At 50.4% G+C, this 23474-nt stretch overlaps 2 protein-coding genes across 4 annotated transcripts in view; both read right to left on the reverse strand.

Moving 5' to 3' along the window:
* RELA (RELA proto-oncogene, NF-kB subunit) overlaps positions 1-23474 on the reverse strand; it is a 542238-nt gene that overhangs the window by 64960 nt on the left and 453804 nt on the right. The gene's annotated exons all lie outside the window — the stretch shown is intronic.
* AP5B1 (adaptor related protein complex 5 subunit beta 1) lies at positions 2097-12099 on the reverse strand. 3 transcript variants are annotated; one of them, XM_060251587.1, is made up of 4 exons: positions 11969-12068; positions 10043-10190; positions 8504-8672; positions 2097-4767 (listed from the first exon to the last, which is right to left on the reverse strand). In XM_060251587.1, the coding sequence occupies exons 3-4, from the start codon at positions 8654-8656 to the stop codon at positions 2197-2199; spliced, it is 2724 nt and encodes a 907-aa protein (XP_060107570.1). In that variant the 5' UTR covers positions 8657-8672; positions 10043-10190; positions 11969-12068; the 3' UTR covers positions 2097-2196. The 3 variants fall into 3 exon arrangements, with proteins under 3 accessions (XP_060107570.1, XP_060107579.1, XP_060107561.1); XM_060251596.1 differs by having other exon boundaries at positions 11583-11993; XM_060251578.1 differs by lacking the exon at positions 10043-10190 and having other exon boundaries at positions 11969-12099.

The following is a 23474-nucleotide window of genomic DNA, read 5'->3' on the forward strand; positions in this document are numbered from 1 at the left end:
AGTTATGGGTATTATGACGTCCCAAAAGCACACTGATTATCAAAGATTTCAGGTTTTCACGGCTGGTAACATTAGGGTTTGTAGAATCTTTCAGGATCAAGTGCCGTGTTCTACTGAAGAAAGTTTTCCTTCCAGACGTTTCGTTCTCAGCTGCGGAGAACATCCTCAGTGGCATTGCAGCCGGAGCAGGCGCTCAGACCTTCTTGGCTGCTGTGCATTGACATGCACAGCAGCCAAGAAGGTCTGAGCGCCTGCTCCGGCTGCAATGCCACTGAGGATGTTCTCCGCAGCTGAGAACGAAACGTCTGGAAGGAAAACTTTCTTCAGTAGAACATGGCACTTGATCCCGAAAGATTCTACAAACCCTAAAGCACACTGATTGCTTGCAAGTCCTGCTCACAGTACAGTATCCTATTATTTAAGGGGGAAGTGTCCAGTGCTGTTGGCCCTGTGAGACATTAGAATTCTGGTGCACCAGATAAACTCCAAAACATGGGTTTAGCCAGTATATACAACCTCACCAGAAGCACAGGGGTGGCCAAACTTGTTTAATGTAAGAGGCACATAGAATAAATGTCAGATGTTTGAAAGCCACAAGACATGAATGCCAGATGTTTGAGGGAGGGAGAGAGATGGATGTGGAGAGAGGTTGAAAGAAAGCAACTTTAAATTCATTCTCCAAGCTGCCAGCTGGCTTGGAGAAGTGATTTAAAGGGACAAATGCCTTCTCCAAGCCAGCCAACAGGGTGGTGGGGGCTTTGAGAGCCACACAATATGTGTGAAAGAACCACAGTTTGGCCACCTCTGCACTATATTACCTACTATCGGTATGCACAGGATTCCAGAAGGATGACAACACTAGCTTCTACTGGACCTCTTCCATCAACAGGGGTGCAAGTTTTCAGACCACAAAGACTTCTTTGATGGAAAGGCATGGATGGAGAAGGGCTGTGAGTTCATTCCTGTCATGACTCAAGAGTCTATCAAGCCCTTGTTTTCACGCAAACTTCTCTTGCCGCAGAAAAGAAGACTGCAAATTTATACCCCGGCCACCCTAGACCTGAGAGCAGGCTGGAAGTCCTTTTAACTGGGGATTGAACCTGAGGCCTTTGGAAAGCAAAGCAGCTGGCCTACCACTGAGCCCTTTGCAAAAGAGAGACTGTCTTTGGGAGCAGTGAACATTAAGAAGAACCTCCTGACAGAGTGGTTCCTCAGTGGAACAGGCTTCTTCAGGAGGTGGTGGGCTCTGGAAGTTTTTAAACAGAGGTTAGATGGCCATTGGACAGCGATGCCGATTCTGTGAACTTAGGCAGACTGAGAAGGAGGGCAGGAAGGGTTGCATCAGTGCCTTGCACCAGGTCAGGCTACTGGTCCATCTGACTTGGTATTGTCTACTCTGACTGGCAACAACTCTTTCCCAATGGCTGCTGCTATCCAAGGGCCATTTAACTGGAGAGGACCCTGAGGACTGAACTTGGCACAGGAAACCCTGAGCTAAGTCCCACCACCCTCCCTGAAGAAAAAAAACAACAAAGCTACCTTATCCCAAATTATCACGGACTTACATACTATAGTCAGTACACCCCCTTCCCCAAGGTCTCAGGTACATAAAGTATTTTCCCATTCTCTGCTACCTGAGATTCTTGCATTGAGAGCATCTGACTCTCCCAAAGTCCATGGCCCCCCAAAATAAAATAGCATTCCTGGTACAGTTTGAAAGCTTGCCAAGAACTTGTATGCAGCTCTCTGGAGAAGAATGGAAAGCACTACAAACACCGCTTTTTTGTAGAAAAGGCCCAGCAGGAACTTGTTTGCATATTAGACCACACCCCCTGATGTCAAGGCAGCTGGAACTGCATTCCTGCTAAAAAAAATTTTTTAAAAACTTACAAATATGACATGGCACATGTGGGATAATTACAGGCCTTCCTTCCTTTTTAGGGAAACCACAGAGAAAAGATTGTTGATGCTTCCAATGAGCCACGGTATGGCCACCACATCCATAGGGGATGTTCAGCCGCCGCAGTCCCTTTTCCAACACACTCCACCTCACTCAGCAACAAACTTCCCTTTTCCTGTCCAACTTCCATGATAGCTGACTTGCAAAAAGATTTTTATTTTTTGTTAGAACAATTTTTTTTTTTACATACGCACATCCCAGCCAGAGTTCAGCCAACGGTCAGTCTTTCTTCCCCCTCACCCTGCCTCCACCAGACCCCGCAAGTAGCTGTTTAGGGAAGGCAAGAGCTTCCAGTTGTCTGTTCGGATGCTCACTCGGGCAGTGTCTTCAACGCTTTGCACTTGCAGCAGGATGTGGTACTGCGGCGGCAGAGCCATGCCGATTTCATACGAGCCTGACTGTTCGGCTAGAATGTACCTGGCAAAATGATCCTGTACCAAGTGCCTCAGGGACGGAGGGGCCACAGGCCAGCAGATGAGGCTTTCGGCACAAGTCTTGTTGCTGTCTGGGCAAAGCCGGTGCCAAAGAGCGCCAAAGAGTTGGTGTCGCTTCTCAGGGGGCCAAGCTGGCAGCTTCAGGGGCAAGAAGAAATCGGGAAAAGCTACTTCCAGTGGCTCCAGCTGGCTGCACTGGGTAAGGCCCTTCTGAGTTGTATACACCACAAAGACGTAGACATGTGTGGGGTAGGGACAACGTGGCTGCAGTGTCAGGGTCACAGGCTGGGGTGGACGGCTTGCCGAGAGGCAGGGCACACACAGTTCTGGCACAGGCTCATAATGCCGGTCAGAGCACACAAAACGCAGCACCACGCAAAGCAGGAGGTCGCAGGGGGGACTAGGGGGACCTGTGTGGACCAGCCGGTACATCAAATTCAGCTGTGAGGGGGGCCGCGGCTCCAGCAACCACTGGCAATAGCTGTCCACATCTTGCTCGGTGCAGGGGGCTGCAGGCAGTTCGCTGCTCTTCCCCACCCTTTCCAGCCGCATGGGGGCTCGCTCAGCTGGGTGCACCGTCAGAGAAGCCACAAAGCTCTCGCTGTCAGCCACGATGGAGGAGGAGAGCGTCCGGGCCTTGATGGGGCCTTGTGGGGCCAGCACAGCCCCAAGTTTCTCGTTGGAGAGGCTGGCCAGCAGGGTGTAGTAGAACCGAGCCCGGTCTCGGACATCGACATCCACGTGGCAGAGGGAGACAGCCTGCAGGAGGTCTGCCAGCTGGTACGGAGCAGGCAGTGGCTGGAGCTGCATCAAATTGCGGCAGACGCTCAGGAGAATCTGTCCCGAGCGCCAGTCGCCTAGTTGGTCCAAGGCAACCAAACGCCTCAGAAACTGCATGGTGCTCCTTTGGGGAATGCCCTTCTCCTTTGCCAACCTGGCCAAGACTTTGAGATGCCAGCTCAGCTCCCTCTCTTGCAAGGGCAACCCCACTATCAGCTCTTGCAATGCGTGAGCAAAGGAACCAGCCCAGCTGGGCTCTTCCAGCACCACCCACACTTCGTCCAAGAAGTTGATAATGTTTGGTGCCAGAGCACAGTTCTGACGATAGAGATCCAAGAGGCAGCGGGTCAGCTCTCCCATGGGCTGTGCTCGGGAGCCAAAATACCGGGAAAAAAGGAACGCTGCTCGGAAAAAGAGCCGGGAGGCCTCCTGCCCACCTCCCCCGGCCACCAGTCCCCCAAGAGCCAGCACGTGCTCCAAGAGGTAGCTCACCCCTTGTTCGGCAGCAGGCCCCTCGCTCTCCATGCACACCAGACACAGCAAGTTCAGCCGTGCCAAGATGGAGCCCTGATCCTGGAAGAGCCCGGGGAAAAGGCCAGAAATCGTGCGGGGTGTGAGCAAAACCGGCAGGCCCTCCTCCATGCCCGAGCCCAGTGGCCGGTTCTCAGGGAAGTGCAAGAGGCAATCCAGGTGGAAGAGTTTCACCGGAGCGGGCAAAGCCGGGTGTTGGGCCATGCCCACCAGGCGGCGAAGCAAGAAAGCCTCATCTTCGGCAGTGAAGAGGCTGTCTGTGAAGAGGGACTTGAGTTGCAGGATGGCGTGCAGCAGCGCCACGTCGGCTGTGCCAAAGAGTCGCACCAGCTGGGCTTTGAAGATGGCCGGAGACTGCGTGCGCACGATGCTCATGGCTTGGGCCAAGTGCCACAGGAGGTGGCTTTGAGCGGCTGGGGACAGAAGGTAAGAGCTGTCCAACAGAGCCGAGACCACCGATTTCAACTCCTTGAGGTCCCCCGAGGACGGCATCAGAAGCAGCTGGTCAATAGCGGCCAAGGATAGGTCACCCAGCTCCTTTGTAGCCTCCCAGACCAGACCCTCGCTGCCTGCCAGAAGTTCCCCCAGGGTTCCCTGGCCACCCCGCGCAAGTAGCAAGATCGCGTTCCGCAAAGCCAAACTATAGAGCAAGGTGTAACCCTGATGGGCCAGGGAGGTTTCCTGTTGCTGCAAGGTACGCAGGGTCTCCAAGCGCCGTGACAGCAAGCCAGGGTGGCAACACTCCACCTCTCTCAGGCACTCACAAGCAGCTACCCGTACGGGTCTTTCTGCAGACCCCCCATGCCGGTCGTTGAGGTCCAAAGCCAGGTGAAAGAGCAGGGAGAGGTATTCGTGGGAAGTTGGGCAGCCCTCGGCAAAGGCCTCTGTGGCCAGCAGCACAGTCCCCATGGCAAAAAGCAGGTTGCACCGCAGAGACAGCAGTTTAGGCGAGGAGCCCAGCTGGGCAAAAAGGGACAGCAAGGATGCTGCGGCTTCTTGCCCCATCTTGTCATCTGGGCACAACAGAGTGGGGTATTCCAAGAAGAGTGACAACATGGAGACCTGCAAGAAGGAAACATAGCTGCTGTCAGGAAAAGCCAGCCAGAGGACACTGGGAAGCAGTTGAACCAGGCCCAGTTTCCCTTAATGATAGCCCTGCTGGGTTCTACCTCCATTCCTGCACAATCCCTCCCCACACAGTGATTTCCCCAAAACTGGATTGGACTTACCCTCTCCTATCTTCCAAACTCTCTATAGACATAAATCTCAAAACCATTACTGTATACTTTACAAGATTTTAGCAACATGTATTTCCATTTCACAGAATGGGAGGGGGGGACTCGCCCAAGGTCAGACTGAACCTATCCCAAACCAAAATCCCATTTTTGAGTCACATTTCTGAGATAGAAGTTCACAGAACCCAACATTTTTTTAAAAAAACAGATAGCTTACAATGGTGAATTATTTGAGTTTGGGTTTTTGGGGCCCCCCCCATAATTACCTACAAAGATGGAATAGGCAAAAGGATAATTTGATATCGCATACTCTACATAAGTTTAGTGTAGATCAAGATGGGTAGCTGTATCAATTTGTCTGAAATAGCAGAAAAGGGCAAGAGTCCAGTAGCACTTTAAAGACTAACAAAATTTATGGGAGGGGATGAGCTTTCATGAGTCATTGCTCATGCAATAGAATCCTGAGGTGGCAGATAAAAGTGTACAGATAACAGGGACACACCATTTCTAAATGCTCCCTCATGCTAAAAAAAAAAAACAACGTCCCTGCAAATAAAAAAATAATGATGAACTATCACAGCAGGGAAAGATGTTCTAGTCCAGTCTGTTTTTTGTACCAGCATTTATATTATGAGAAGTTTCTGTTTACATAGACTCATAGAGGAAGATTCAGAAATGTTATTTCTCCTTCACCCCGCATTTTGAAGTGGAACAGTCCATTCTACAACCTCGTTTAAAACCATAAGAACATAAGAGAAGTGATATTGGATCAGACCAGTGGCCCATCCAGTCCAACACTCTGTGTCACATAGTGGCCAAAAAACCAGGCACCATCAGGAGGTCCACCAGTGGGGCCAGGACACTAGCAGCCCTCCCACTGTTGCCTCCCCGCCCCCCAGCACCAAGAATACAGAGCATCACTGTCTCAGACAAAAAGTTCCATCAATATGCTGTGGCTAATAGCCACTGATGGACCTCTGCTCCGTATGTTTATCTAACCCTCTCTTGAAGCTGTCTTTGCTGGCAGCTGTCACCACCTCCTGTGGCAGTGAATTCCATGTGTTAATCACCCTTTGGGTGAAGAAGTACTTCCTTTTATCAGTTCTAACCCGACTGCTTAGTAATTTCATTGAATGTCCATGAGTTCTCATATTGTGACAAAGGGAGAAAAGTACTTTCTCACAATACAAGAACTCATGGGCATTCGATGAAATTGCTGAGCAGACAGGTTAAAACGGATAAAAGGAAGTACTTCTTCACCCAAAGGGTGATTAACATGTGGAATTCACTGCCACAAAAGGTGGTGGCGGCCACAAGTATAGCCACCTTCAAGAAGGGTTTAGATAAAAATATGGAGCACAGGTCCATCAGTAGCTATTAGCCACAGTGTATGTGTGTATATAAAATTTTTTGCCACTGTGTGACACAGAGTGTTGGACTTGATGGGCCGTTGGCCTGATCCAACATGGCTTCTCTTATGTTCTTACTTCTTTCTCTACCTTCTCTATCCCATGCATAATCTTGTAAACCTCTATCATGTCACCCCGCAGTCAACGTTTCTCCAAGCTAAAGAGCCCCAAGCGTTTTAACCTTTCTTCATAGGGAAAGTGTTGCATAAGAACATAAGAGAAGCCATGTTGGATCAGGCCAATGGCCCATCCAGTCCAACACTCTGTCACACAGTGGCCAAAAATTTTATATATATATATATATATATACATACACACACACACAAATACACACACACTGTGGCTAATAGCCACTGATGGACCTCTGTTCCATATTTTTATCTAAACCCCTCTTGAAGGTGGCCATGCTTGTGGCTGCCACCACCTCCTGTGGCAGTGAATTTCACATGTTAATCACCCTTTGGGTGAAGAAGTACTTCCTTTTATCCGTTTTAACCTGTCTGCTCAGCAATTTCATCAAATGCCCACGAGTTCTTGTATTGTGAGAAAGGGAGAAAAGTACCTCTTTCTCTACTTTCTCCATCCCATGCATTATCTTGTAAACCTCTATCATGTCACTCCGCAGTCAGCGTTTCTCCAAGCTAAAGAGTCCCAAGCGTTTTTCAACCTTTCTTCATAGGGAAAGTGTTCCAGCCCTTTAATCATTTTAGTTGCCCTTTTCTGGACTTTCTCCAATGCTATAATATCCTTTTTGAGGTGCGGCAACCAGAACTGCACACAGTACTTTAAATGAGACCGCACCATCGATTTATACAGGGGCATTATGATACTGGCTGATTTGTTTTCAATTCCCTTCCTAATAATTCCCAGCATGGCGTTGGCCTTTTTATTGCAAACGCACACTGTCTTGACATTTTCAGTGAGTTATCTACCATGACCACAAGATCTTTCTCTTGGTCAGTCTCTGCCAGTTCACACCCCATCAACTTGTATTTGTAGCTCGGATTCTTGGCCCCAATGTGCATTACTTTGCACTTGGCCACACTGAACTGCATCTGCCACGTTGACGCCCACTCACCCAGCCTCAACAGATCCCTTTGGAGTTCCTCACAATCCTCTCTGGTTCTCACCACCCTGAACAATTTAGTGTCATCCGCAAACTTGGCCACTTCACTGCTCACTCCCAACTCTAAATCATTTATGAACAAGTTAAAGAGCATGGGACCCAGTACTGAGCCCTGCGGCACCCCACTGCTTACCGTCCTCCATTGCGAAGACTGCCCATTTATACTCCCTCTCTGCTTCCTATTACTCAGCCAGTTTTTGATCCACAAGAGGACCTGTCCTTTTACTCCATGACTCTCAAGCCTTTAATCATTCTAGTTGCCCTTTTCTAACCACTCTAAAGAGACTGAGACAATGTACACTGGTTCTCTCCTCCTTCACATTGATTCTCACAACCATCCAATGAGGTAACTCAGAGGGCTGCAAAAAAACCTGAGGAATGGTTGGCCCAAAGGCATCCAGCTTCATGACTGAGTAGGGATATGAGCCCATGTGATTGTCTTCCAAATAATTTCAACCCATGCCGAAGCTACAAGACAATCACTTCTCACATTTCCCAGCTTTTCCATACTTTTCTCAGCACAAACTAGCGTCCTTCCAGCCACACACCCCCAGTCTCTGAGCAGGTGGTGGCTGCCTGTTGATGAAGAGCCTATAATGTGATGGAATGTTCACAAACATTCTTAATAGTTGAGATAGAAAGGTTCAAGTACCAGAACAACAATATGGCTACTGTGAGGGAAGTGCATGGATAGTTTGGTTGGAGTAAGAAAAAAAAATCATCCCGAGACTACAATGGAGACTGCATTACAGGAAAACTGGGGAAAGCAGGGTCATGTGTTATTGTGAAAAGACAGCCAAGAGGGTGATGGAACCTCGTATCGGTGGAATGAATTTTCAAGGCAGCACTAGCAGAGGGAAATGCCCCCACACCTTCCAATTCCTGTTGTTTTAACATAGAATATGTCTTGCTTTTCCCACAACAATCCCAAATGTAAAACTTGGCCCTTCAAACAGGTAAGGGCCATGATCTCAACCCACACCCTTCTCTGCAACCACTCTAAAAGCCATGGGTCTCCCCCTCCATACCTTGATCTGCTCCCCAAGTTTTTCATTGTGCAGATCCTGCAACAGTTCAGATACAAAGGTGTCATTGGCCCCATAGGCGGAAAGGAAGGCTGTGGGGCACGAACGGAAAGAGGCCACAGCACTGGTCCAGCCCTCTGTATTCCTTGGGCTCATGATGAAGACAGTAAGACTGCAAAATAAAGAGGATATTGAAGACATTGGCTGATATTGGATCTTATGCCCTCATCCCCAACATGCTTTGTAGTGCTCCTGGGATGGCTCTTTTTATGCCTGAATGTTTCTCGCCTTGAAAAACCTACAGTAGGGATCCCCAACCTTTTTGAGCCTGTGGGCACCTTTGGAGTTCTGACATGGGTGGTGGGAGTACCCACAAAATGGCTGTTTGGGGAGGCAGAGCCATTCACAAAATGTCTGCTGTAGCTTACCTTCCGTCACAAAGTGAACATCCTTGTGCTGTGGAGACAACTGCTGCCAAAGCACAGCCAATCACATTTCCAATGGCCAATCAGAAGTCTTGCTGGGCAAAAGCCCACCCAGTGCTGCCTGCTTTCTGAAAACACTTGGCAGGTGCCAGAAATGATGTTGGTGGGCACCATGGCATCCACAGACACTGCATTAGGGTTCACCACTCCCACATTTCTATCTTACCCTGTTTTAGTGGCCCTAAATAGACAGCAATGTGTTACTTGGGTACCTGGTAGGTTTTGGGGGACTGTGGAACCACTCTAATGAGGGAGGCATTGTCTTGACGGCTGACATGATTAAGTGGTTAGAGTCTCAAACTAGAACCCAGGACATCCAAGTTTGAACCTTCACTCTGCCATGGAAGCTCTCTGGGTGACACTGGGCTTTTCACAGTCCCTCAGCCTAATATTCCTTACAAGGTTGTTGTGAGGATAGGGTGGAGGAGGGGAGAATAATGTAATAAACTGCTCTGGATTCCATTTAGAGATAAAAGTGGGATATAAATAAGAAACTCTTAGGATCCCTTAGGAAATTCCCTCAGGAAGACAAACATTTAAATGCCTATTATTTATTTATGTTGATTTATACCCCACCCCTTCCTTGAACAGCTTGGGCCACCTTAATGGTTAACTAAAACCAAGTGGTTAACCAAAATTATTAACCAAAAACTGATGCCTCCATGATCTAACATAATATGCCTCTAAGTACCTCATGGTGAGAAACAAATCGTTATGATTTACTTTGACTTTATGATTTACTTTTAGGATTCCAAGTGACCACTGGCTGGCCATTGCTGGAAACAGAATGCTGGGGTATTTTTTTCATTCAAATATTTCTGCCCCATTTTTTTTAAATTCAGGGACCTATCATAAAAGAAGATTACAATAGCAGGAATCAATTTTAAAAACTTCATCAATTGTTATCACATGGGTTGCCATAAAACGCAACAGAATGTTAAAAACGAGAAGAATGGCCCTAGAAACAAGCCAATAAAAGCAGCAGAGTCTGAAAGCAGGTCAATTCAGCAGAATGTCATAAACATCAACATAAACAAAGGTCAACCCAGAAACTCACCTCAGCAGAATTGTGTTAAGCAAACTCCAGAAGCCAAAGAGGCACTGTACCTAGCAAGCCTCATTGGACAACCAAGACACTGTCCCTTTAAGCCATCCACCAGACCTCTAAAGACTGGGAAGCCACAAGCAAAGCCTGTCCAGATGACCTAAGCATAGAGAGAAATTCACATTAAAGAAAGTAGGGCCTTAAGTGCCATAGATTCATACTGTTAAGGGCTTGAATGGGGAAAACCAGCACTTGGAACTGGGCCTGAAAACAAACATCCTAATCATGTGCAGTGTTCTCAAGAGGGATCACCAACTGGGTAGCTGCATTTTGATCTGGTTTCCAATTATATTTCAAGGGTAGCCCCATGCATAGTGCACTACATTAATCCAGCCTGGAAACCACCAGGCCATGTCTAACTTTGGTCAGACCAGGTTTCAACAGGAAAGCCAGCAAATGGTATATATATCAACCTAAGCTGAGAAAAGGTTCTCTTGGCCCCTGCCATCACCTGTCCAGGCTGCATACCAGATACAGATTGTATCAGATACCCACCTTTGTCTTCCCTGCATTAGGCTTTTTACCCTCATCCAGCCCATTCAAGCACTGGTTTAACCAATCTATACTCTCTTTGGGATCCACTAAAACAGAGAAATGGAGTGGCACCCACATACTGACAATGCCTCGCCCCAAACCTCCAGATCAGGCCTAGGCAGAAATACTCCACTCCACTTGAACAGAATGACCCGCCTACACTACAGCCTCTCTTCGGAGTTCTTTTGTTGGATAAATGTGGTTTGTAGGTCAGCAAGAGAGTGGGTGCTCTGACGATAGCTGGAGCTCGTCAGATCTCAGAAAATAAGCAGAATTGCCCCAGTTAGTATTTGGATAGGAAATCACCAAGCGATACCAGGGTTGCTGCATGGAGTGGCCAACCACCCTTGCATGTCTCTTGGCTTGAAAACCACATGGGTTGCCCTAAGTCAGTTGTAACGTGACAGCAAAAAAAAAAAATTGTTTGAAAGAGTAGATTTAGATAGAAGTCTGCATAGGATTCCATTCTTTGCGGGTGCCTTCAACTGTACCTCCCCCACCTAGCTGCCACCACCACCAAGGTAATTTTAATTTTGTTGGTTTTAGAATGATATTTTCAGTACTGTTTTATTGTTGTGACTTACTGCGCCCCCGTTATCCGGGAGAAAAGTGGGCTTCTACAGGTTTCAAATAAATAAAAATTGCAGCAATTAAAATTGCTGCAATTAAAACGACAGAACCTTGCAGCAACAGACGCTTTGACTGGGCATCAGCTTTCATGAGTCAGACAGCCCAGACGCGTTGAATCACAACACGTGATTTCATTTGCAAAACAAAAGCATGAGAGTCGCCCCCCACAGAACTGGATGCCTTGAAGCAAAAAGGAGCAAGACTGCGTTATCACCAATGGCTTGAACTGCAAAGGGTTGCATTTAAATCCCACCCGATAACCGTCAAGCCCTGGACTTCTGCATCTCACGTTGAGCTATTCATAGCTGGAAATCTATGTTTACTCAACTGGTCTTGTCCTTGCGACGGCCAGGCGTCCTCTTAGCACAAGCAGCGGGGTGGGATTTCTAGAGGTCCCATAGAAGCGCCGGCAGGATTGCTACATGCCTACCGATTTGCACACTAATTTATGCACCGGTCCGTCATGCTCTGGAAAAGAGTGTGGTGAATGGGGTGGGAGAAGAACTTGGGTCAACCCCGAACGTGAGAATAATGTGTTGAAAAAGAGAAAATGAGGTATTTGGAGTTGTGCGATGCAAGGAGGTGGACTTCTGTTGGGCCTGGGTTCATGTGCATGGGGGCCCAGAGAGAAACAAAAAAAAACTCGGGCGCCTACCACCAACCACTCCATGACACTCAGCGAAAATGCCAGGCACTTTCCCCTGCCCCACGTACCTCCCTGCCCGCCCAGTCGCCTCCGGCTTTCTCCCCGACTTCCTTCGGCTGCAACTCAGCTGATCTCGCTGCTTCCTAACAAAGCCACGCTTCCGGCTTCCCTTCGCGACGATTGCAGCGACCGCCACTAGAGGGACACAGAGCAGCGGCCCAACGCGCCGGGTCTTCCGCCACCATCGCCGGGTAAGTATCAGCGGCGAGTTTTTTTCAAGCGCCGAAGCTCACGGTCGCCCGAAGCCATTGCCCGCAGCGCCTCTTTATTCCAAATGCGTTGGAAAGGGAGGAAAGAAGGGAGACACCCTGCACATGCTCAGAGACTCTTTGTTTTCAGGAAAGATGCCAAATGCCACAGCCTGTTGTACTGAGCAGGAACAATTTTAAACTACCGTTAAAACTGCACCAACTGAATTCCTAAATGTCTGGCTGAATTACAGTGCCATCCTAAAAGCAGAGTTATATGAAATTGCTGAGCAGTCGGGTTAGAACGGATAAAAGGAGGTACTTTTTCACCCAAAAGGTGATTAACATGTGGAATTCACTGCCACAGGTGGCGGCGGCTACAAGCATAGCCAGCTTCAAGAGGGGGTTAGATGAAAATATGGAGCAGAGGTCCATCAGTGGCTATTAGCCACTGTGTGTGCGTGTATATATATATATATATATATAAATTATTGGCCTCTGTGTGATACAGAGTGTTGGACTGGATGGGCCATTGGCCTGATCCAACATGGCTTCTCTTATGTTCTTATCCTTCTACATACACTGAAGTCAGTGGGTTTACAAAGGTGGTGGCGGCTCTGTAAGGTTTTTAATCACTTGACCTCCCAAAAGAGAGACTGGAGAAGAAAGTTCCAGAAGACCAGAGCCTCAACAGGAAAGCCCTTGCTTCTGACAGATCTTACCTCAACTAGAAGACAGCCCCAAGAGGGTTTCTTGGGCAGATTTTAAAACCACAGTGTGGGTCTTGTGTGAAGTGCCATCAGGTCACAGAACTCACAGCAACGCCAGTGAGGGGCTTTTAAGGCAAGTGATGGAGCAGAGGAGGTTTGCCACTGCCTTCCTCGTCAGTCTCCATGTCAAGGACAGAACCTGCTAAGCTTCTGAGATCTGGTAAGATCAGGCTACATCATGCTGCCATGGTGGCAGCCACCAACCCTCCCACAGTGTGGGTTGCTATCAGGGCTTTTTTCGTAGAAAAGGCCCAGCAGGAACTCATTTGCATATTAGGCCACACCTCTGATGTCACCATTGTTTCACACAGGGGTTTTTTGTAGAAAAAGTCTAGCAGGAATCATTTGCATATTAAGACACACCCCTGACACCAAGCCAGCCAGAACTGTGTTCCTGCTCAAAAAAAGCCCTGGATGGACTCAATCATGGAAACCACAGCCCTCAGTTCGCAAGACCTGAGCAAGGCTGTTAATGATAGGATGGTTTGGAGGCCATTATTCTGTTAGATTTCTGTAATGACTCTAGCTGTTGCATTTTGGAGCAACTTGACGTTTCTGAAGCGCATCCAAGGGAAGCCCCGCATACAGCATGTTACAGTAGTCAAGTGAAGCAGAGAAATAACGAGGTCCTCACAGACTTACTGGTTTGACGCCCACTCACCCAGCCTCAACAGATCCCTTTGGAGCGCCTCACAATCCTCTTTGGTTCTCACCACCCTGAACAATTTAGTGTCATCTGCAAACTTGGCCACTTCACTGCTTACTCCCAACTCCAGATCATTCATGAACAAGCTAAACAGCATGGGACCCAATACTGAGCCCTGTGGCACCCCACTGCTTACCGTCCTCCACTGCAAAGACTGTCCATTTATACTCACTCTCTGCTTCCTATTAATTAGCCAGTTTTTGATCCACAAGAGGACCTGTCCTTTTACTCCATGACTCTCAAGCTTACTATGGAGCCTTTGATGAGGAACTTTATCAAAAGCTTTCTGGAAGTCAAGGTAAACAACATCTATTGGGTCCCCTTTGTCCACATGTTTGTTCACCCCCTCAAAGAACTGTAACAGGTTAGTGAGGCAAGATCTTCCCTTACAGAACCCATGCTGAGTATTCCTCAATAACTTGTGTTCATCAATGTGCCTACTCCTTCTGTCCTTGATAATGCTTTCTACCAACTTTCCCAGTATTGGAGTCAGACTGACTGGCCTGTAATTTCCTAGATCTCCTCTGGAACCCTTTTTAAAGATGGGGGTGACATTTGCTACCTTCCAGTCCTCAGGAAAGGAGGCAGATTTCAATGAAAGATTACATATTTTTGTCAGGAGATCCATAAGTTCAACTTTGAGTTCTTTCGGAACTCTTGGATGTATGCCATCTGGACCTGGTGACTTGTTAGTTTTTAATTCGTCAGTCAGTTGTAGGACCTCCTCTCTTGTCACCTCAATTTGACTCAGTCAACACCCCTTCCAAAATTAGTGGTTCTGGAGCGGGCAAACACTTCTCATCTTCCACAGTGAAGACGGAGGCAAAAAATGCATTCAGCTTTTCAGCCATTTCCCTATCCTCCTTCAGTAATCCTTTTACCCCTTGGTCATCCAATGGCCCCTCTACCTCCCTGGCTGGTTTCCTGCTTCTAATATATTTGAAGAAATTTTTATTGTTGGTCTTTATGTTTTTTGCAATATGTTCCTCATAGTCCCTTTTTGCTTGCCTGATCACAATCTTGCATTTCATTTGCCACAGCCTGTGTTCCCTTTTATTAATCTCACTTGGACTAGCTTTCCACCGCTTAAAGGAGTCCTTCTTACCTTTTACAGCTTTGATTACTTTGTTTGTTAACCATGCAGGCCTTTTCTTATACCTGTTTGTGCCTTTCCTAACCTGCAGTATATATTTTATCTGAGCTTCTAGGATTGTAGTTTTAAATAGCCTCCAAATTTCCCCAAGGGGTTTGACTGTATTTACCTTTCCTTTCAGTTTCCTCTTCACATGCCTCCTCATCTCAGAGAATTTACCCCTTTTAAAGTTAAACGTGGTTGTGCTGGTCTTTGGGGGCAACTCCCTATTTATACAAATGGTGAAATCAATAACGTTATGGTCACTGCTCCCAAGCGGTGTGATCACTTTTACATCTCTCACCAAGTCTTGGGCATTACTTAGGACCAAATCCAGGATGGCCCCACCCCTTGTAGGTTCTGAGACCATCTGCTCCATAGCACAGTCATTGAGAGCATCTAGAAACTCAATCTCTTTCTCTAGACCTGAACACATATTGACCCAATCAATCTGCGGGTAGTTAAAATCACCTATTACGACACAGTTTTTACATTTAGTCGCTATCTTTAATCCTTCCATCATATTATAATCGTCCTCTCTCTTTTGATTTGGTGGGCGATAACAAACTCCCATACTTAAATTTCCTTTTGGGCCCTCTATTTTGACCCAAAGCATTTCTAGAAGGGAATATACCGGTAATTCTTTGACCTCAGCCTTACTGGACTGTATACCCTCTGTGACATACAGAACCACCCCACCTCCAACCCTTCCCTCCCTATCCTTCTGATATAACTTATAGCCAGAAATCGTGTCCCACTGATTCTCCTCATTCCACCAAGTTTCTGAAATTCCCACAATGTTTGTGTTTCCCCCCAACACTAAACATTCCAATTCACCAATTTTACTTTGAACATTTCTAGCATTTATATACTATAATTTCCCAGGCATGTTAGGCCCGCAGCCTTCCTCCTGCTGCCTTGAGACTTTGGCAGACACTCCATACTGTTTGTCACCATCTCAGTGGACATCTCTGATCCATTACTCGGTAGAAAAGTAACAGCTAACTCTTTGAGATGAGTCCTCCCGAACCAGAAACATTTAATCTCCTGTCAGTTTTTCCACAAGATTTAGTTTAAAAACTGCTCTGCCACCTTTTTTATTTTAAGCGCCAGCAGCTTGGTTCCATCTGGGGACAAGTGGAGACCGTCTCTTTTGTACAGCTCCCGCTTGTTCCAGAAAGCAGCCCAGTGTTCTTCATCATGGGGCCTTTCTAGGCACACAGACTAGCTTGAGAGGGGTGCCCCATGTCTTTTAAGGCTACCCTCTTTATTCGGCAGCACTCTGGTATCAATTCCCCCCTTTGACACTGCCCAATCTTTGGAGGGTGTGTGCCACATTTCATGATTCACTGCCAATCAGACTTCAAACAACCAGGGTTGAGACACATTTGGAACAAAGGGGAAAGGCTTAGGAATGTCAACTACAAAAATAGGCTATACATGAGTTAAAATTTTAAAAAAGCAATCCAATCGGGGGAAAAGGAGACTACGTGTCTTGGTACTGAAGACTATCACTGAAATTTGGGACGATCTGGAGGAGGAGGTAGAGGAAAGAGGAGGCTAGAGATACATTTCATTTTTGAGATAAGCAATCACTTGAACAGAGAAATTCATTCATGGTATATGCATATGTCCAGTCTAAATTTGTGAACATAAATCTTGGAAGGATCCTAGGGAACTTATTTCTTTATCAATAAAACTTTACTAGCTATGATGCAAGAATACAAGAACTCATCTCAATTTCTAAAATGCATAAGCAATAATAAGGGACATATGCAAGTGACATGCTATAAACTGGATCAACTCATGTGCCTTTACGGCAAACACCTTGCTGTAGCCTGGGTGATTAAGATACACACATTCAGACATACTTGGAAACATTGCCAGTTGCAGGCAGTCCACATTTGGTCACATTATTTACAATAGAAAAACCATCTCCTGACTAATTCCTTGTTCCCCTCCCCCCTTAATCTAACAAAAGGTCTTGTTTCTTGAGTTCATGGAGGAATGCAGGACAGTCTTTTTACAGGGAAATCTGTTTTTATTGCAGCCAAAAGGAATTCTTTTTCTGGAAACACAACTTGGAAGTGGCAGTGGGGCTGCTGTTGTGATCAGCTGGGGCAACTAGCCTTTTTCTAGGCAGAGGAATTTCCCTGGAAATGAGTTTTCTCCACAACTCAGTTTGGATGAGGTTCTGGAGGAGGCCTTTCTTCCAACATCAATGAGGCATGGCCAGGCAAATTTCAGGACCTCTGGGTGGATATGGAAGAGCCTGGAAAACATACTTGGAGAAACAAACAAAACAACAATAATAGGTGCTTTTCCCCTTTAAAGCTTTCCTTGGTTTTCCACAGATTGTCATAACGTGAGTCCATCAACTTAGTCACATAGTTAAAGATTTTTAAATGACCAAATTTCTTCTTCCCTGGCTAGTTATGGATCTGATTTATAAAAGAAGACGGGTCTCTTTCTCTAAAGACACCTGGTTGCTTGTGCTTTAAGAGGAGAGACTTGAGGTGAAAATTTTCTTTCCTTCTTTGTAGTGTATCAGTAAATAATATGCGACCGGACGCAGGGGCAACTGGGCCGTCCCAGAAGCCCCAGCGCAGGGCGCGAATCTCCCCGCCTATTAACAGCTGTGGCGGGAAGTTCAACGGGTCAGGATTGGCCTGACCAACCTTGTAGGCTGTACCGGGGATTGTATATAAGTGGGACCCGGCCCGCGTGTTATCACTCTTGCAACGTGCTCCTAATAAACAATGTTGCCCTACTCTCGTCTCCGCTTCGAGTACGTTACACTGGCGACGAGGATGGGATTCTAGCCTTATCGGCTACGACGGAGATCTTGGGCAACGAACGACCGGTCACGACCGCCGCCGCCACCATGGCCAACCAGGGCGGAATCACCGGCTACCTCGAGCCCTTCGACCCAGCAAACCCAGAGGGCTGGGAGTCCTACTCGGAACGGGTCGAGTTCTACCTCCGGGCCAACAAGATCACCGACGCCGGAGCAAAGAGGGATGTTCTCCTGAGCGTATGCGGGCCCGCCACGTTCGAGATCGCAAAGGGTCTCTCGGCGCCCGCCCGCCTGGCGGAGAAATCCTACGAGGAGATCATCAGACTCCTCACGGGCCACTTCTTGCCGCAGCCCTCACGGGTGGCTCGCAGATTCCTGTTCCACAGGAGGGACCAGGCGGCAGGAGAATCGGCCGCCGACTATCTGGCAGCCCTCCGCAAGATCGCCGGGAACTGCAACTTCCCCCAGCTGGAAGACACCCTGGCCGACCGATTCACGTGGGGCCTCCGCGACGAGAGGCTCCAGCAGAAGCTCTTCGCCAAAGAAGAGCTCACCCTCCAGAGCGCCTTCAGTGAAGCGGTGGCGTTCGAGAGGACCTCCAGGACCTTTCCCAAGACCCGGTCAGACGCCGTCCACCACGAGGAGCTGGACCACGACCGCATGGAGGAGAGAGAAGCCTACCAGCTGCGTCGCCCCGCCGGCCCACCCAACAGAGCGGCCCAACGCCCCCGAGCGGCCGATCGACCACCGGCGTCGGAGAGGGTTCCGGCCACCAAGTGTGCCAGCTGCGGCGACTCCCACGATCAGAGAGACTGCCAGTACCGGACCTGGGACTGCCGGAGCTGCGGGAAGACCGGCCACATCGCCAGGGCTTGCCGGGCCAAGCTCAACCGCCGGAGGCCGACCACGCACCACGAGTCAGCGGAGTCCCACTCAGCAGACTCCACGTCCCTACAGGTACTGAACTTGCCCCTCGCCACCCCCGATAAGATTAAAGTGGCAGTCCTCATCGAAGGGAACCCCTGCCAAAGGGAGGTGGACTCAGGTTCCTCCATTTCCCTCATAGCGGAGGAGACCCTGAGGGAACTGTGCCCCCGGCAGCGGCTGCAACTACGGCCGGCGAACTTCATACTCCGGGACTTTCAGAAGAACCCGGTGCAAATTGCGGGGTGGGCGCGGGTGCAAGTCGAGAGGGGGTCCTTCTATGGGCCGCTGGACATCCTGGTGGTAAAGCGCCAACTCGCCACCCTGCTAGGGCTGGCTTGGTTCAAACCCTTGGGGATACGCGTGGAGGGGGTGGGGCAAACCTTAACGCCCAGCGGGTTCGGGGAGATTTGCAAAGAGTTCCCCGAAGTATTCGACGGGTCCCTGGGAAGCTACAAGGGGCCGGCCATCTCCCTGCCCCTAGACCCCACGGTCAGGCCGGTTCGGCTCAAGGCAAGGAGGGTTCCGTTCGCCTTGAAGCCCAAAATAGAGGCCGAACTAGACCGCCTCACAGCCCAGGGAGTCCTGGAGCCAGTGGACTACGCCCCCTGGGAGACCCCCATCGTAACCCCACTAAAGCCAAACGGGGAGGTGCGGATCTGTGCAGACTACAAATGCACGATAAACCGGGCACTGCAGGATAACCCCTACCCAGTGCCGGTGGTGAGCCACGTCCTGGCTGCCCTCGCGGGGTCTAAAATCTTCGGGAAGCTGGATCTGGCCCAGGCCTACCAACAGCTCCCGGTAGACAATAAGACGGCCGAGGCCCAGACGATAGTAACGCACAGGGGGGCCTTCCGGGTGAGGAGGCTACAGTTCGGGGTAAGCGTCACTCCGGGGATCTTCCAGAGTATAATGGACGCTCTCCTTAAAGGGATCCCCGGAGTCCAGCCGTTCTTCGATGACGTTTTAGTCGCCGCCCCGGACCCCGAAGAATTCGGCAACCGCCTAAGAGAGGTGCTCCGCCGGTTCCAGGCTGCGGGGCTCAAAGTCAAGAGGGAGAAGTGCCTGCTGGGGGTTCCGCGGGTGGAGTTCCTGGGGTTCGCCGTGGACGCAGCGGGAATCCACCCCACGGAAGAAAAGACACGGGCCATCGTGCAAGCTCCGGCCCCCACCTGCAAAGCGGAGCTACAAAGCTTCTTGGGGGTCCTTAACTTTTATCACTCATTCCTCCCCCACAAGGCAGCCCTAGCAGAGCCCCTTCACCGCCTACTGGATAAAAAAGCCCCTTGGGTTTGGGGCAAACGACAAGCCGCCGCGTTTCAGGCGGTCAAGGACGTTCTGGTGTCCAACGCGGTGCTCCACCATTTTGACGAGAGCCTCCCCGTCATCTTGGCTTGCGATGCGTCGCCGTATGGGGTGGGAGCAGTCCTGGGGCACCAACTCCCGGACGGGAGGGAGGTGCCGGTAGCGTACTACTCCCGCACACTGACACCGGCAGAGCGCAATTACGCGCAAATAGACAAGGAGGCTCTGGCGATCGTGGCGGGGGTCCGCAAGTTCCATGAGTATCTGTACGGGCGGAGGTTCACCATAGCCACGGACCACAAGCCCCTCTTAGGTCTGCTGGCCCCAGATCGACAAACCCCCCAAATCCTGTCACAGCGCGTGTTGAGGTGGAATCAATTCCTCAACTCCTACACTTACACACTGGTACACCGGGCCGGCAAGGCTATGGGTCACGCTGACGCGCTCAGCCGCTTGCCGCTTCCGGAAACGGGTCCAGACCCCGCCCCCGCACACCAGGTCATGCTGATGGAAAGCCTCCCAGAGCCGCCCCTTCACGCAGCGGAGGTCGCCAAGGCCACCCAGAAACATAAGACACTTGCACGGGTGCTCGACTGGGTGGTGAGGGGGTGGCCAGAGGGGAACATGGGGGAAGATTTCAAACCCTATAAGGTCAGGAGGGAGGAACTAGCGGCACACAAGGGGTGCCTACTATGGGGGAGTAGGGTGGTGATTCCGCCCCTGCTGCAAAGGCGTGTTCTAGAATCCCTCCATGAGACCCACCCCGGCATAGTTCGCATGAAGGCCCTGGCCAGAAGCTACGTCTGGTGGCCGGGAATGGACGGGGAAATAGAGAGTTGGGTCCGCAGGTGCCAGACGTGCCAGGAGTCGCGGCCCGAGCCTCCCAGCGCCCCCGCCACTAGGTGGGAGTCCACCAGGAAACCATGGTCGAGACTCCACCTCGACTTCGCGGGGCCATTCCAGGGGCAGATCTTCATGATAATTGTGGACGCCTACACCAAATGGCTGGAGGTCATCCCCGTAGGGTCCACCACGTCCGCAGCCGCAATCCGAGCATTACGCAGGGTCTTAAGCACACACGGTATCCCGGACACCATAGTCTCGGACAATGGGACCGCTTTCACGTCCGCAGACTTCCAGGCGTTCCTCCAGCGATACCTTATTAGGCACATAAGGTCGGCCCCCTTCCACCCAGCCACCAACGGTCAGGCAGAGCGGATGGTCCGCACCACCAAGGAAGCCCTGGGCCGTATTGTACAGGGAGACTGGGACCACCGATTAGCGGCATTCCTATTCGACAATAGGATCACCCCCAACCCGGTCACAGGGGTTAGCCCGGCTGAGCTCCTCATGGGGCGAAAGCTCATAACCCAGCTGGACAGACTACACCCTGACCGGGCGTCAGACACCCGCGAGAGCCCCGAGGTCCGGGACGCAGTCAGGGGTTTCTTCGCGGGCGACCCGGTTTACGCCCGGAACTACACAAGGGGGCCCAATTGGGTGGCGGGCCGAGTGCTACGAGTCACCGGGTCCCGCCACTACGACATATCAACTGAGGGGGGCCAGGTACTACGGCGGCACATAGACCAATTGAGGCGCCGCACGCTACCAGAGGAACTGGCGGACACAGAAGAGGCAAGAGCCGGAGAAGAGCCCAGCGGGGACCGACCGGAGGACGCGGCCCCATCACCCCTAACGCCGGTCCAGGTAGCACCGGAACCGCCGGAGCCCGAAGGTGCCGAAGAACCAGTCCGGCCGCCACCGTCCGCACCAGGGTCCCCCGCAGCATCAGATGCGGTGGCGGCGCCTCCCCCACAGGACCTCCCCAGACGGTCCACCAGAGAGCGCCGACCTCCCGCATATCTGCAAGACTATGTTCATTAACCAGGGGGGGAGGGGTGTAGTGTATCAGTAAATAATATGCGACCGGACGCAGGGGCAACTGGGCCGTCCCAGAAGCCCCAGCGCAGGGCGCGAATCTCCCCGCCTATTAACAGCTGTGGCGGGAAGTTCAACGGGTCAGGATTGGCCTGACCAACCTTGTAGGCTGTACCGGGGATTGTATATAAGTGGGACCCGGCCCGCGTGTTATCACTCTTGCAACGTGCTCCTAATAAACAATGTTGCCCTACTCTCGTCTCCGCTTCGAGTACGTTACATTCTTAATGTCTCAGAGCACTGCATTCTAAAAAAAAAAAAATTATATTCCTTTTGCCTTTGGGAAGATCGATTCTCATAGGGTATAATGGGGAATTGATCTGGAGGTATCGGGGGCTCTGGGGGTCTGTTTTTTTTGAGGTAGAAGCACCAAATTTTCAGTATAGCCTCTCCTCAAAATACCCCCAAGTTTCAAAATGATTGGACCAGGGGGTCCAATTCTATGAGCCCCAAAACAAGGTGCCCCTATCCTTCATTATTGGCTATGGAAGGAAGGCATTTAAAAAGGTGTGCTGTCCTTTTAAATGTGATGGCCAGAACTCCCTTGGAGTTCAGTTATGCTTGTCACACCCTTGTTCCTGGCTCTGCCCCAATGTCTCCCGGCTCCACCCCCAAAGTCCCCGGATATTTCTTGAATTGGACTTGGCAACCCTAGAAACAGGGACTGTGTTCTCATTTTCATGAGGAGGAGAGGAAGGCTGAGGCTGAACTAGGGTTGCCAAATCCAACCCCAGAAATATCTGGGGACTTTGGGGGTGGAGCCAGGAGACACTGGGGTGGAGCTAGGGGGAGGGGGGAAACGGCGCCAGGGAGCGTGGCGAGCCGCCCCGCAGCTGCTGCCTCTTCTCCGCTCACCGTGGCTGCTCCTCTGAGATGGGCTCAGCCTGAGCCCATCTTGGAGGAGCAGTCACGGCGAGCAGAGTAGAGGCGGCAGCAGCGCGGCGGCCTCTTCTCCGCTTGCCGTGGCTGCTCCTTTGAGATGGGCTCAGCCTGAGCCCATCTTGGAGGAGCAGCCATGGCGAGCAGAGTAGAGGCAGCAGCGGCGTGGCAGCCTCGCCCGCTCCGCCTCTGGGATGGAAGCGGAGGGGGGGGGGTGGAGGCGGGCCGGGAGCATGGCGAGCCGCAAGTCCGGGTCCTAAAAGGGCCCGGATTCGCGGCTCGCCATGCTCCTGGCCTGCCTCGCCCTCCCCTGCACTGCTGCTGCCTCTTGGCTGCTCCTCCGAGATGGGCTCAGCCTGGGCCCATCTCGGAGGAGAAACTGCGGTGGGCGGGGAGGGGGCGGCAGTTGCGCGGCGGCCTCGCTGGCTCCAGGATCCGGCGGCTCGGCGCCGTTTCCCCCCTCTCCCCCCGCTTCCATTTTTTGGGGGAGCGGGGGAAGAGGGTGGAAATCCTGGGGTCCCCCGCCAGGGCGGGAGGGTTGGGAAGCCTAGTCTGAACTCCTACATTTGTTCTGTTATATTTCCTCTTACCCAGTACTTCTAGAATTTCTAGCCTCTTCTCTGTGGATTTGTAAGATTCTAGGACAGTTTGCAAAAGTTTGGCAGTTTCCTTTTCTTTAATACTAGCTTCTAACCTTTGCTGGAATTCCTGATTTTTCTTAGCAATCTGTTTGATTTCATAGAAATGTTCATTGAAGTTTTTTACATATGTACTCTAGCGGGGGGGTTGACTGATTTCCACCCATGGCATCAGATGTTTAGACAAGATACTTCTAGGGAAAACAGAAAACAGCAGCTGCCAGTATGGGGTCT

This window comes from Heteronotia binoei, chromosome 1 (genome assembly GCF_032191835.1).
Source record: "Heteronotia binoei isolate CCM8104 ecotype False Entrance Well chromosome 1, APGP_CSIRO_Hbin_v1, whole genome shotgun sequence".
In the NCBI taxonomy this organism is placed as follows: domain Eukaryota; kingdom Metazoa; phylum Chordata; class Lepidosauria; order Squamata; family Gekkonidae; genus Heteronotia; species Heteronotia binoei.

What these genes read in the sequence shown, in the direction of transcription:
- AP5B1 (XM_060251578.1), bottom strand. Translation starts at nt 8,656, where the DNA reads ATGAGCCCAAGGAATACAGAGGGCTGGACCAGTGCTGTGGCCTCTTTC. An exon ending in AACTTGGGGAGCAGATCAAG is followed by an intron (nt 4,768 to 8,503) that starts GTATGGAGGGGG and finishes TCCTTCTTGCAG; the next exon opens with GTCTCCATGTTGTCACTCTT.